Here is a 15193-nt window from a genome sequence, read left to right as displayed (position 1 = left end):
AGAGATTAAGTCATATCACCAACGTTTCACACACATTGTTTCACACACATTATTTCACACACAGTTCGGGACATATCTATTTCCTTTACACGTGTTCAAGCTAGAAGAAGAAATAAAACATCGAACGGATTTACAAGAGGAAAACGAACACGTCATTTTTAAAAACAAAAAAAATCCAGCTCAAAAAGACTGTGTCCCGCTATATTGCTCAGGCTGCACCACAGCGTCTATTCACAGGCGCGATCCCACTACTGAGCGGCACGGGGGCTTTGGCCTGCTCCGTTTCCGACCTGGGCCGGTGCACCCCTCCTTAGACGACCTGGTGGTCCCGGGCTCCCCCAGGAGCACCATATCGATACCGAACTTAGTGCGGACACCCGATCGGCATAGTCCACTGGAGCTCAGAACTCCTGAGCTCAAACGATCCGCCAGCCTAAGCCTCCCAGCAACTTGGATTACAGGCGCACGCCACTGCACCCGGCGAGAGACGAGAGGATTTTAAAGGCATTTCAAGTTAAATTCGTGACGTCATACCACGCGTCACACAGTTTACATGATTGTACAACGGTCTCTTGTGGTGGAATATAGAATTGCAGTGGTGTTCAACTTTCATTTTGTCTCGAGCTGTGCTGAAAGCCTGCCCACTTGTTATGGGTGACCCAGTATGGTATGTTCTGTATTGCCGCATTCAAGACAAACTGGAAACTCGGAAATCTCCGACTTCTGACTTCAGTGCATACAAGACGACTGGGAACTCGGGAAAAGAAAGGAGTTCGACTGGAATCTTTTTGTTGGAACGGTCATCCTGCTCAGAATTCCAAGTTGGAAACTGGGGCATCTTTCTAGAGCTCCAACTATCCAACCTGAAGATTACTGACATCATGGGATTATTGACGTCAGGAGTGGGAGGGCCAAGAGACCAGACAGAGGTGGCTGTACAGAACGGAGTGCTCAGGTTGGGGTGTAGGGTTTGAGCAGAGCCTGAAGATAGGGAGGGCTCTTGTTGTTCCATAGGGTAAGCACCATGGTGTTGTAGTGGATGTGAGCTTCTTGTGGAATCCAGTGGAGGAGTGAGGAGGAGCAGGGTGACACGGGAGAACTAGGGATGGTTAAACACCAGGCGGGCTGCAGCGTTCTGGACAAAGTTGCTAGGGTTTGAATGCACAAACGGGGAGCCCAGTCAACAATGATACCAGTACATCATGTATAGGAGGCTAACTGGAAGACAGATTTGCTACATGATTTTTCTGACTTGAAATTGATTAGTGCAAATCCAACCCTTGTATTCTAGGTACTGAACTGGACATGGAAATAGGGATGATTTGCATGAATTTGAGACCCTGGTTTGATTCCATCTATCACAGTGGTCTAAATCGCTGAATCTCAGTGCTAGAGGTGTCACTACAGACCCTGGTTTGATTCCATCTATCACAGTGGTCTAAATCGCTGAATCTCAGTGCTAGAGGTGTCACTACAGACCCTGGTTTGATTCCATCTATCACAGTGGTCTAAATCGCTGAATCTCAGTGCTAGAGGTGTCACTACAGACCCTGGTTTGATTCCATCTATCACAGTGGTCTAAATCGCTGAATCTCAGTGCTAGAGGTGTCACTACAGACCCTGGTTTGATTCCATCCATCACAGTGGATCACACAATCACTACCAACTTTGTGGCAACAGTTTGAGGAAGGCACATTCCTGTTTCAGCATGACAATGCCCCCCTCGCGCACAAAGCAAGGTCCGTACGGAAATGGTTTGTCGTGATCGGTGTGGAAGAACTTGACTGGCCTGCACAGAGCCCTGACCTCAACCCCACCGAACACCTTTGGGATGAATTGGATATTCCATATTAATGCCCCCATGATTTTGAAATGAGAAGTTATACGAGCAGGTGTCCACATACTTTTGGCCATGTAGAGTATCCCATCATTATATCCAAATCTCCAGTAGAGAACTTTTTAGAGAAGGAGGTAGCTAGCTACCTCCCAATATGGTGAGCGGAGTATTGGCGAGTAGGTGAAAGTACTGGGCGTGTGGAAAGGAAAGTAAGGTGCATGTGAACATTTCTGGGTAACAATTTAAGTACCTTACCGGGGTCCAAAAAGAAAGAAAACAAAATAGCTTCTTAGCAACGAGCAGTTTCTCAAGCAATCATTTAGCTAGGACTGTCTGGGAGTGGTCTGAGTGGGGGAGGGGAAAACTGAAAACTAGCTGTTATTGGTAGAGAGGTTTGGAACTCTCTTTTCTTATTGGTCTATAAACTAAATACCTCATGGTGATGTCACAATGGAAAGGCCAAAACTCCGTCCCACCAAAACATTGCTAGGACTGTCTGGGAGTGGTCTGAGTGGGGGAGGGGAAAACTGAAAACTAACTGTTATTGGCAGAGAGGTTTGGAACTCTCTTTTCTTATTGGTCTATAAACTAAATACCTCATGGTGATGTCACAATGGAAAGGCCAAAACTCCGTCCCACCAAAACATTGCTAGGACTGTCTGGGAGTGGTCTGAGTTGGGGAGGGGAAAACTGAAAACTAGCTGTTATTGGTAGAGAGGTTTGGAACTCTCTTTTCTTATTGGTCTATAAACTAAATACCTCATGGTGATGTCACAAGGGAAAGGCCAAAACTCCGTCCCACCAAAACATTGCTAGGACTGTCTGGGAGTGGTCTGAGTGGGGGGAGGGGAAAACTGAAAACTAACTGTTATTGGAAGAGAGGTTTGGAACTCTCTTTTCTTATTGGTCTATAAACTAAATACCTCATGGTGATGTCACAATGGAAAGGCCAAAACTCCGTCCCACCAAAACATTGCTATGACTGTCTGGGAGTGGTCTGAGTTGGGGAGGGGAAAACTGAAAACTAGCTGTTATTGGTAGAGAGGTTTGGAACTCTCTTTTCTTATTGGTCTATAAACTAAATACCTCATGGTGATGTCACAATGGAAAGGCCAAAACTCCGTCCCACCAAAACATTGCTAGGACTGTCTGGGAGTGGTCTGAGTGGGGGAGGGGAAAACTGAAAACTAACTGTTATTGGCAGAGAGGTTTGGAACTCTCTTTTCTTATTGGTCTATAAACTAAATACCTCATGGTGATGTCACAATGGAAAGGCCAAAACTCCGTTCCACCAAAACATTGCTAGGACTGTCTGGGAGTGGTCTGAGTTGAGGAGGGGAAAACTGAAAACTAGCTGTTATTGGTAGAGAGGTTTGGAACTCTCTTTTCTTATTGGTCTATAAACTAAATACCTCATGGTGATGTCACAATGGAAAGGCCAAAACTCCGTCCCACCAAAACATTGCTAGGACTGTCTGGGAGTGGTCTGAGTGGGGGAGGGGAAAACTGAAAACTAACTGTTATTGGAAGAGAGGTTTGGAACTCTCTTTTCTTATTGGTCTATAAACTAAATACCTCATGTTGCTAGGACTGTCTGGGAGTGGTCTGAGTGGGGGAGGGGAAAACTGAAAACTAACTGTTATTGGCAGAGAGGTTTGGAACTCTCTTTTCTTATTGGTCTATAAACTAAATACCTCATGGTGATGTCACAATGGAAAGGCCAAAACTCCGTCCCACCAAAACATTGCTAGGACTGTCTGGGAGTGGTCTGAGTTGGGGAGGGGAAAACTGAAAACTAGCTGTTATTGGTAGAGAGGTTTGGAACTCTCTTTTCTTATTGGTCTATAAACTAAATACCTCATGTTGCTAGGACTGTCTGGGAGTGGTCTGAGTGGGGGAGGGGAAAACTGAAAACTAGCTGTTATTGGTAGAGAGGTTTGGAACTCTCTTTTCTTATTGGTCTATAAACTAAATACCTCATGTTGCTAGGACTGTCTGGGAGTGGTTTGAGTTGGGGAGGAGAAAACTGAAAACTAGCTGTTATTGGTAGAGAGGTTTGGAACTCTCTTTTCTTATTGGTCTATAAACGAAATACCTCATGTTGCTAGGACTGTCTGGGAGTGGTTTGAGTTGGGGAGGAGAAAACTGAAAACTAGCTGTTATTGGTAGAGAGGTTTGGAACTCTCTTTTCTTATTGGTCTATAAACGAAATACCTCATGTTGCTAGGACTGTCTGGGAGTGGTTTGAGTTGGGGAGGGGAAAACTGAAAAATAGCTGATATTGGCAGAGACGTTTGGAACAACATTATTCCAACCTCATAGTGTGGAAATATATATATAAAACACAGGTATGACTTATTTTTTTGACTGCTCTGGGCCTTTTAATATTGAAAAAAATACAACGGGACACTGATGTCAAATGCACAAAAATCACATCAAGTGATTACAACAATTACAAGGCTTTTCATACACAATATATATGTCACTTATAAAAATGGTATAAAATAAGTATATTGAAATACAGACATTTGAATTAACAATGCCTTTTTTAATTGTATTTTTAATAAACAACAGGAGTGTAAACATTATTTCATATAGTAAATATATATGTGCTTTTATTTAATGACGCCAGCGTCACCTCGAATCGGATCAACCGGATACTTCCATCGTCAAGGCAGAGGATATACAACAACAACAACAACAACAAAAATTAGCATTATAATATGAAATAAAAATATGTTCCAACTTGGTAATGAACAAATCCTAGAATAGTACTACACCTGTGTATTTCAACATGGCTGGATACACCTGTGTATTTCAACATGGTATACAGTATACTGGCTGGATACACCTGTGTATTTCAACATGGTATACAGTATACTGGCTGGATACACCTGTGTATTTCAACATGGTATACAGTATACTGGCTGGATACACCTGTGTATTTCAACATGGTATACAGTATACTGGCTGGATACACCTGTGTATTTCAACATGGTATACAGTATACTGGCTGGATACACCTGTGTATTTCAACATGGTATACAGTATACTGGCTGGATACACCTGTGTATTTCAACATGGTATACAGTACACTGGCTGGATACACCTGTGTATTTCAACATGGTATACAGCACACTGGCTGGATACACCTGTGTATTTCAACATGGTATACAGTATACTGGCTGGATACACCTGTGTATTTCAACATGGTATACAGTATACTGGCTGGATACACCTGTGTATTTCAACATGGTATACAGTACACTGGCTGGATACACCTGTGTATTTCAACATGGTATACAGCACACTGGCTGGATACACCTGTGTATTTCAACATGGTATACAGTATACTGGCTGGATACACCTGTGTATTTCAACATGGTATACAGTATACTGGCTGGATACACCTGTGTATTTCAACATGGTATACAGTACACTGGCTGGCTACACCTGTGTATTTCAACAGGGTATACAGTACCCTGGCTGGATACACCTGTGTGCCTCTACAGTTACACATGTTTAGAATATCACAACAACAACAACAACCTCTTTGTTTGTCTCAGAGTCGGTAAGTGCCGGTAACAGAGCACCATAGTGATTGATCTTAGTGTTTCCCCTTCCGAAACGATAGTTTCCACTATATATAAATATATCACAATATATCTTCTTCCATCTGTCCCTTATTGTAATGGTTGTTGGTTGCAGTGAGCAAACGGTGTGGCACTGACTTGGTTTCAAAAACAAAACAGTTATTATGACGCAGAGATAACTGGGTTGGGCATTTAGGCTCCTCCCTCTTCCCTCAGGAACCCAATCGGGTAACGTTACCGAGGTGTTTACCGAGGCAACGGAACCCTAACAACCCCCGGGTCTTTTAGGCAAAGGCAGACTTGAGTCTCCAGCTTGGCGCTCAACACACAGTACATAAGTGCTTCAACAACAAAAGCATCAGGTGATTTTTTTTGAATCTTTCGTCATCTTTGACGACAGTTGCTTTTCTCCCCGTCGGATTCCTTCCTTCTTTCCTTCCCGCCCTTCGGTTTCACTTTCCCTCTGTGGTTTCACTTAGAGGCCTCCAGCTTTTCGGCGGCCAGGAGTTCGAGCAGGGGGTTGGCCTCGCTCTCGGGGGTCTTGACGCTGTCGGTGCGGACGATGCAGGTGGGGCGGTGGAGGTTGAGCATCACCATTAGCTGCTGTCTCTCCATCCTCAGCTCTTCGATTTGGGCCTTTAGGTCGGAGTTCACCACCTCCAGACGCTCCGACTCCTACAGGGAGGACAGAGAGGGGAGGGGGGTATACTGTTAGGTCATTGATTTAGCCTTTATTTAACCAGGTAACACATCGAGAACACTTTCTCTTTTATAATGACCCGAGGTCCCACTTTAAACAAACTATAAGCAGGACTGGGGTGTAATGGGGTTACATGTAACAGATATATTTTTTAAATGAACTGTAATCTGTTACTTTACCAGCATTAGAAACATACTTTTGAAAAACGAGATGATTACTTCTACGATTACTTTTAAATTCAGGGAAAAAAAGGATGTTTGCGAGAGAAAAAAACCTTTTGACAATTTTCTGTTTTCTCAAATCAGTGTTGAAAAAAAAAGGACCAAGTTTTTTTTTTTTTTTTTTACCTTGATTTAACTACTCTGTCATTTATCTATTACTGTTGATATCTAGAATTTAGGGGGATCACACGGCTACTCTGTCATTTTATCGTTTTGCGCCTCACGGGTTGTGGATGGCTGTTCACAAAAGTATATGTATATTTTAACCCAGTAATGGTTGAATTGAAGAAGTTTAAGCTGCCTATCACTCATTGGTTTTGCGACCAGTGGACAGCCAGTGAAAAAGGGGCTCTTGCAACAGCTGCATAATGTGGATCCCAGCCTATAGAATAACAGCTGCATTATGTGGATCCCAGCCTATAGAATAACAGCTGCATTATGTGGATCCCAGCCTATAGAATAACAGCTGCATTATGTGGATCCCAGCCTATAGAATAACAGCTGCATTATGTGGATCCCAGCCTATAGAATAACAGCTGCATTATGTAGATCCCAGCCTATAGAATAACAGCTGCATTATGTGGATCCCAGCCTATAGAATAACAGCTGCATTATGTGGATCCCAGCCTATAGAATAACAGCTGCATTATGTGGATCCCAGCCTATAGAATAACAGCTGCATTATGTGGATCCCAGCCTATAGAATAACAGCTGCATTATGTGGATCCCAGCCTATAGAATAACAGCTGCATTATGTGGATCCCAGCCTATAGAATAACAGCTGCATTATGTGGATCCCAGCCTATAGAATAACAGCTGCATTATGTGGATCCCAGCCTATAGAATAACAGCTGCATTATGTGGATCCCAGCCTATAGAATAACAGCTGCATTATGTGGATCCCAGCCTATAGAATAACAGCTGCATTATGTAGATCCCAGCCTATGGAATTAAAGTTTGAGGGAGTTCCTCCCTTCTAAACTCCTCTGTGCTATTTGGGCTCCGTACTGTCGAAAACAAGTTTCATTTGAGAAGACCACGAGTGGGACTTTTATTGAAAATCCATACACCTAACAGACACATGCACACTTTTAACAGACTTAAACAGATGAAACAGACAAATGATCAAGATGTTTACAGTGTCACCAACAAAAAAAGTAAACAATAGACTTATAGAAAATGAAACATGCAAATAGCATTTTTCAGTAGTGCTCACAATATGCCATTCCAAGACCAGAGTTCATTTTTCATCTGGACGCAATGAGCCCAATCAGTCCTCCATGACAACACAATCATAAACAACAACAGAGTTTATGCTAATTATGCTCAAGCTAATCTATATTTCCAAGTCCTATTCTTGAAGATCGAAGGAGTATTAAATTAATTAGAATGACTAGAAATCTGACAGACTTTGTTTTTTAAATGTGAAGATATAGCCTAATCATATTATTTTCTGTAGTAGAAAGCAGTGGGTTAGAATAAGTCTACATAACCCATGAAGTAAAATGTTACATATATTTATGGACAGCTATGTACACGATACAATTGATTTATCCTGCAATAAATATGGTTCAATTGGTAATATACATTTTGTGTCTTCTTCTAATGCTTCTTCAAAGTAATTTAAAAGTATCTGAAAGTAATCAGATTACTTTGGGTAATCCAAAAGTTATGTTACCGATTTAGAATTTGACAGGTAACTAGTAACTGTATTGGATTACATTTAGAAAGTAACCTTCCCAACCTTGACTATGACGTGAATGCCTGACAGAGAGCACTCATCACGTCTTTATAAACACGACATAGATTCTTCACAAATGATTTAGAAGTAACCATACAATCTATTCTAGATTCTACAGCCAATTTGCAAAGAACACCAGAGTAAATAGTATATATAAAGAACACCAGAGAATACCTAAAGAACACCAGAGTATACATAAAGAACACCAGAGTATACATAAAGAACACCAGAGTATATAGTATACATAAAGAACACCAGAGTACACATAAAGAACACCAGAGTATATAGTATACATAAAGAACACCAGAGTATACATAAAGAACACCAGAGTATACATAAAGAACACCAGAGTATACATAAAGAACACCAGAGTATACATAAAGAACACATAAGGAACACCAGAGTACACATAAAGAACACCAGAGTATACATAAAGAACACCAGAGTATACATAAAGAACACCAGAGTATATAGTATACATAAGGAACACCAGAGTACACATAAAGAACACCAGAGTATACATAAAGAACACCAGAGTATACATAAAGAACACCAGAGTATACATAAAGAACACCAGAGTATACATAAAGAACACCAGAGTACACATAAAGAACATCAGAGAATACATAAAGAACACCAGATTATACATAAATAACACCAGAGTATATAGTATACATAAAGAACACCAGAGAATACATAAAGAACACCAGAGTATACATAAAGAACACCAGAGTAAATAGTATATATAAAGAACACCAGAGAATACCTAAAGAACACCAGAGTATACATAAAGAACACCAGAGTATACATAAAGAACACCAGAGTAAATAGTATATATAAAGAACACCAGAGAATACCTAAAGAACACCAGAGTATACATAAAGAACACCAGAGTATACATAAAGAACACCAGAGTATATAGTATACATAAAGAACACCAGAGAATACATAAAGAACACCAGAGTATACATAAAGAACACCAGAGTAAATAGTATATATAAAGAACACCAGAGAATACCTAAAGAACACCAGAGTATACATAAAGAACACCAGAGTATACATAAAGAACACCAGAGTATATAGTATACATAAAGAACACCAGAGAATACATAAAGAACACCAGATTATACATAAATAACACCAGAGTATATAGTATACATAAAGAACACCAGAGTACACATAAATAACACCAGAGTATACATAAAGAACACCAGAGTAAATAGTATATATAAAGAACACCAGAGAATACCTAAAGAACACCAGAGTATACATAAAGAACACCAGAGTATACATAAAGAACACCAGAGTATATAGTATACATAAAGAACACCAGAGTACACATAAAGAACACATAAGGAACACCAGAGTACACATAAAGAACACCAGAGTATACATAAAGAACACCAGAGTATACATAAAGAACACCAGAGAATACCTAAAGAACACCAGAGTACACATAAAGAACACCAGAGTATATAGTATACATAAAGAACACCAGAGAATACATAAAGAACACCAGAGTATATAGTATACATAAAGAACACCAGAGTATACATAAAGAACACCAGAGTATATAGTATACATAAAGAACACCAGAGTATACATAAAGAACACCAGAGTATATAGTATACATAAAGAACACCAGAGAATACATATAGAACACCAGAGTATACATAAAGAACACCAGAGTATATAGTATACATAAAGAACACCAGAGAATACATAAAGAACACCAGAGTATATAGTATACATAAAGAACACCAGAGTACACATAAAGAACACCAGAGTATACATAAAGAACACCAGAGTATATAGTATACATAAAGAACACCAGAGTACACATAAAGAACACCAGAGTATATAGTATACATAAAGAACACCAGAGAATACATATAGAACACCAGAGTATACATAAAGAACACCAGAGTACACATAAAGAACACCAGAGTATATAGTATACATATAGAACACCAGAGTACACATAAAGAACACCAGAGTATATAGTATACATATAGAACACCAGAGTATACATAAAGAACACCAGAGTATACATAAAGAACACCAGAGTATATAGTATACATAAAGAACACCAGAGTATATAGTATACATATAGAACACCAGAGTACACATAAAGAACACCAGAGTATATAGTATACATATAGAACACCAGAGTATACATAAAGAACACCAGAGTATATAGTATACATAAAGAACACCAGAGTATACATAAAGAACACCAGAGTATACATAAAGAACACCAGAGTATACATAAAGAACACCAGAGTATATAGTATACATAAAGAACACCAGAGTATATAGTATACATAAAGAACACCAGAGAATACATATAGAACACCAGAGTATATAGTATACATAAAGAACACCAGAGAATACATAAAGAACACCAGAGTATATAGTATACATAAAGAACACCAGAGTATACATAAAGAACACCAGATTATATAGTATACATAAAGAACACCAGAGTATACATAAAGAACACCAGAGTATATAGTATACATAAAGAACACCAGAGTATACATAAAGAACACCAGAGTATATAGTATACATAAAGAACACCAGAGTATACATAAAGAACACCAGAGTATATAGTATACATAAAGAACACCAGAGTATACATAAAGAACACCAGAGTATACATAAAGAACACCAGAGTATATAGTATACATAAAGAACACCAGAGTACACATAAAGAACACCAGAGTATATAGTATACATAAAGAACACCAGAGTACACATAAAGAACACCAGAGTATATAGTATACATAAAGAACACCAGAGTATACATAAAGAACACCAGAGTATATAGTATACATAAAGAACACCAGAGTACACATAAAGAACACCAGAGTATATAGTATACATAAAGAACACCAGAGTATACATAAAGAACACCAGAGTACACATAAAGAACACCAGAGTATATAGTATACATAAAGAACACCAGAGTATACATAAAGAACACCAGAGTACACATAAAGAACACCAGAGTATACATAAAGAACACCAGAGTACACATAAAGAACGCCAGAGTAACATAAAGAACACCAGAGTAACATAAAGAACACCAGAGTATACATAAAGAACACCAGAGTACACATAAAGAACACCAGAGTAACATAAAGAACACCAGAGTATACATAAAGAACACCAGAGTACACATAAAGAACACCAGAGTAACATAAAGAACACCAGAGTATACATAAAGAACACCAGAGTACACATAAAGAACACCAGAGTACACATAAAGAACACCAGAGTACACATAAAGAACACATAAAGAACACCAGAGTATACATAAAGAACACCAGAGTATACATAAAGAACACCAGAGTACACATAAAGAACACCAAAGTAACATAAATAACACATAAAGAACACCAGAGTATACATAAAGAACACCAGAGTATACATAAAGAACACCAGAGTACACATAAAGAACGCCAGAGTAACATAAAGAACACCAGAGTAACATAAAGAACACCAGAGTATACATAAAGAACACCAGAGTACACATAAAGAACACCAGAGTAACATAAAGAACACCAGAGTATACATAAAGAACACCAGAGTACACATAAAGAACACCAGAGTACACATAAAGAACACCAGAGTACACATAAAGAACACATAAAGAACACCAGAGTATACATAAAGAACACCAGAGTATACATAAAGAACACCAGAGTACACATAAAGAACACCAGAGTACACATAAAGAACACCAGAGTACACATAAAGAACACCAGAGTACACATAAAGAACGCCAGAGTAACATAAAGAACACCAGAGTAACATAAAGAACACCAGAGTACACATAAAGAACGCCAGAGTAACATAAAGAACACCAGAGTAACATAAAGAACACCAGAGTATACATAAAGAACACCAGAGTACACATAAAGAACACCAGAGTAACATAAAGAACACCAGAGTATACATAAAGAACACCAGAGTACACATAAAGAACACCAGAGTACACATAAAGAACACCAGAGTACACATAAAGAACACATAAAGAACACCAGAGTATATAGTATACATAAAGAACACCAGAGTACACATAAAGAACACCAGAGTACACATAAAGAACACCAGAGTACACATAAAGAACACCAGAGTACACATAAAGAACACCAGAGTACACATAAAGAACACATAAAGAACACCAGAGTATACATAAAGAACATCAGAGAATACATAAAGAACACCAGATTATACATAAAGAACACCAGAGTACACATAAAGAACACCAGAGTACACATAAAGAACACCAGAGAATACATAAAGAACACCAGAGTACACATAAAGAACACCAGAGTATACATAAAGAACACCAGAGTATACATAAATAACACCAGAGTATACATAAAGAACACCAGAGTATACATAAAGAACACCAGAGTATACATAAATAACACCAGAGTATACATAAAGAACACCAGAGTATACATAAATAACACCAGAGTATACATAAAGAACACCAGAGTATACATAAAGAACACCAGAGTATACATAAAGAACACCAGAGTATACATAAAGAACACCAGAGTATACATAAAGAACACCAGAGTATACATAAAGAACTCTGCCGCCATTTTGAAAAAGAAAAGAGACTAACCCTTTGGAGGAAGTCTGTTCTCTCCTTCTTCTTGTTCCGACATCGTGCTGCTGCCACTTTGTTCTTATCTCTCCTCCGTCTCCTCCTCTCATCGTCCTCGTCCATCTGCAGGGAGAAGGAAGTATTGTGATTAGCTAATGGTGACCTTATTCAAGGCCTGCATATTATTAAATATAGTTATTCCAACCTTGGGTTCTATCTTTCCTGCATTTTATACTCCTGATGCAGTGGTGTTTCACTCCTAGTTTGTTTTATTGTGAATTTCAAGTAACAACGTCTCAGCTTCATACCTGTGCTTGCCATCTTGGAGGCAAAAGTGAATAGTTTCAGAGAACCCAGATTGAAATGATTAAAGGCCCAGTAGAGTCAAAAACAGGATTCCCTGTGTTTTATATACAGTGGAGCAAAAAAGTATTTAGTCAGCCACCAATTGTGCAAGTTCTCCCACTTAAAAAGATGAGAGAGGCCTGTAATTTTCATCATAGGTACACTTCAACTATGACAGACAAAATGAGGAAAAAAAATCCAGAAAATCACATTGTAGGATTTTTAATGAATTTATTTGCAAATTATGGTGGACAATAATGCCCCACTGTCTATTTATATATTTCCACACTATGAGGTTGGAATAATACTGTGAAATTGTGTAAAATGCCCTTTTAGTGTAAGAGCAGTTTGAAAAGACCGTCTGAAATTTCAGCCTGTTTTGGTGAGATGGAGTTTTGGCCTTTCCATGGTGACATCACCATGTAGTAAATTAGTTAATAGACCAATAAGAAAGGGAGTTCCAAACCTCTCTTCCAATAACAGCTAGTTTTCAGGTTTCACCTCCCCACTCAGACCACTCCCAGACAGTCCTTGCAAATTCTTGCTTGAGAAATGGCTCTTTGCTAAGAAGCAAGTTCTGTTTCTTTTGTTTTACCATTTTAATTGAAAACAATCACAGTAAGGTACTTAATTGCTCCCCAGAAAGGATTTGATATTAAGATAAAAATGGCTGCATTGGACCTTTAAGTTGTGTAACATCTAAACTACTTCTGAAATTGGCCACTTGGTGGAGCTAAACGTTAGACAGGCTGACAACATCTAAACTACTTCTGAAATTGGCCACTTGGTGGAGCTAAACGTTAGACAGGCTGACAACATCTAAACATCAGTCGATCATAAAAAATAAAAAAAAACATGGCATCCCTCGAAAATATCAACATCCACCACCGTTCCTTCTCTTCATCCTTCTCTTCCTCCACCTCCTCCTCCTCACCTCTCCCTTGATAGCAGTGAGCGGCCTCTTGCCCAGCCGTCCCAGGATATGCAGCGGTGACAACATGGCGCCCAGGTTCCTGAAGTCCTGTGCCAGTTTGAGCTGGTCGGTGAGCGTGGTGGCAGATATGCCGGCCAGCAGGCCCAGGCTGGGCAAGGAGCCGGCCGTCAGGGAAGGGTCAGGGATCTGACCGGGCATCATGTCAGACCCAGCTACCATACGCCACCGCTGTGGAGACAGAGAGGAGAGGAAGGGAGAGAGGAGAGGACGGGAGAGAGGAGAGGACGGAAGGGAGAGAGAGAGAGAGAGGAGAGAGAAGGGAAAGGAGCGGAGAGAGAGAGGGGAAGGAAGGGAGAGAGAGAGGAGAGAGAGAGGGAAAGGAAGGGAGAGAGAGAGGAGAGAGAGAAGGGAAAGGAAAGGAACGGAGAGAGAGAGGGAAAGGAAGGGAGAGAGAGGGTAAAGGAAGGGAGAGAGAGGGTAAAGGAAGGGAGAGAGAGAGGAGAGAGAAGGGAGAGAGAGGAGAGAGAAGGGAAAGGAACGGAGAGAGAGAGGAGAGAGAAGGGAGAGAGAGAGAGGGAAAGGAAGGGAGAGAGAGGGTAAAGGAAGGGAGAGAGAGGAGAGAGAAGGGAGAGAGAGAGGAGAGAGAAGGGAAAGGAACAGAGAGAGAGAGGAGAGAGAAGGGAAAGGAAGGGAGAGAGAGGAGAGAGAAGGGAGAGAGAGGGTAAAGGAAGGGAGAGAGAGAGAGGAGAGAGGTTAAGATTAAAATCATCCTGTTAATGACTGATGTAATTATTTGTCACGTCAGAAACAACCACACAGAGAAGAAGAAAAAGGGAGGTTCATTTAATGTCCAAAACATTTCAACCATAGGATATATTCCTTTCCCACACAGTTTAAAAGCTATTGTCCAATATCCTCCACAGACAGCCATTTAACGGAATTGACAGACTGGATTTTGCTGAATTCTACACTGGAATGTTAATCTACACTAGTATCTCCATGTCCAGGCTGTGATTAATCATGTATCGCATTGATTTGCCCACAATCACTGAACAAAACAAAGAGAGGGTTGGTATGCAATAAAATAAAATCAAGAGTTTGACCACAGGGCTTCTTATTGCAATCAGAGACAGAGAGACAGAGAGACAGAGAGAGAGAGAGACAGAGAGACAGAGAGAGAGACAGAGAGACAGAGAGA

General features: G+C 39.9%; 1 protein-coding gene across 4 annotated transcripts in view; it reads right to left on the bottom strand.

The window, feature by feature from the left end:
• Window positions 1-5404: 5404 nt before the first annotated feature.
• Window positions 5405-15193, bottom strand: part of LOC110515018 (jun dimerization protein 2) — a 25758-nt gene continuing 15969 nt past the window's right edge. For all 4 annotated transcript variants that reach the window (XM_036984597.1, XM_036984596.1, XM_036984595.1 and 1 more), the window contains 3 exons: window positions 13996-14223; window positions 12735-12839; window positions 5405-6105 (listed from right to left, as the gene is read on the bottom strand). In XM_036984597.1, coding sequence (XP_036840492.1) covers window positions 5902-6105; window positions 12735-12839; window positions 13996-14214 — 528 coding nt within the window. In that variant the 5' untranslated portion in view covers window positions 14215-14223 and the 3' untranslated portion in view covers window positions 5405-5901. The remainder of the gene's footprint in view (window positions 6106-12734; window positions 12840-13995; window positions 14224-15193) is intronic.

The sequence above is a fragment of the Oncorhynchus mykiss genome, chromosome 8 (assembly GCF_013265735.2).
Source record: "Oncorhynchus mykiss isolate Arlee chromosome 8, USDA_OmykA_1.1, whole genome shotgun sequence".
Taxonomy (NCBI): Eukaryota; Metazoa; Chordata; class Actinopteri; order Salmoniformes; family Salmonidae; genus Oncorhynchus; species Oncorhynchus mykiss.
The sequence above is the reverse complement of the archived record's forward strand: the minus strand, read 5'-3'. Positions and strand labels throughout refer to the sequence as shown.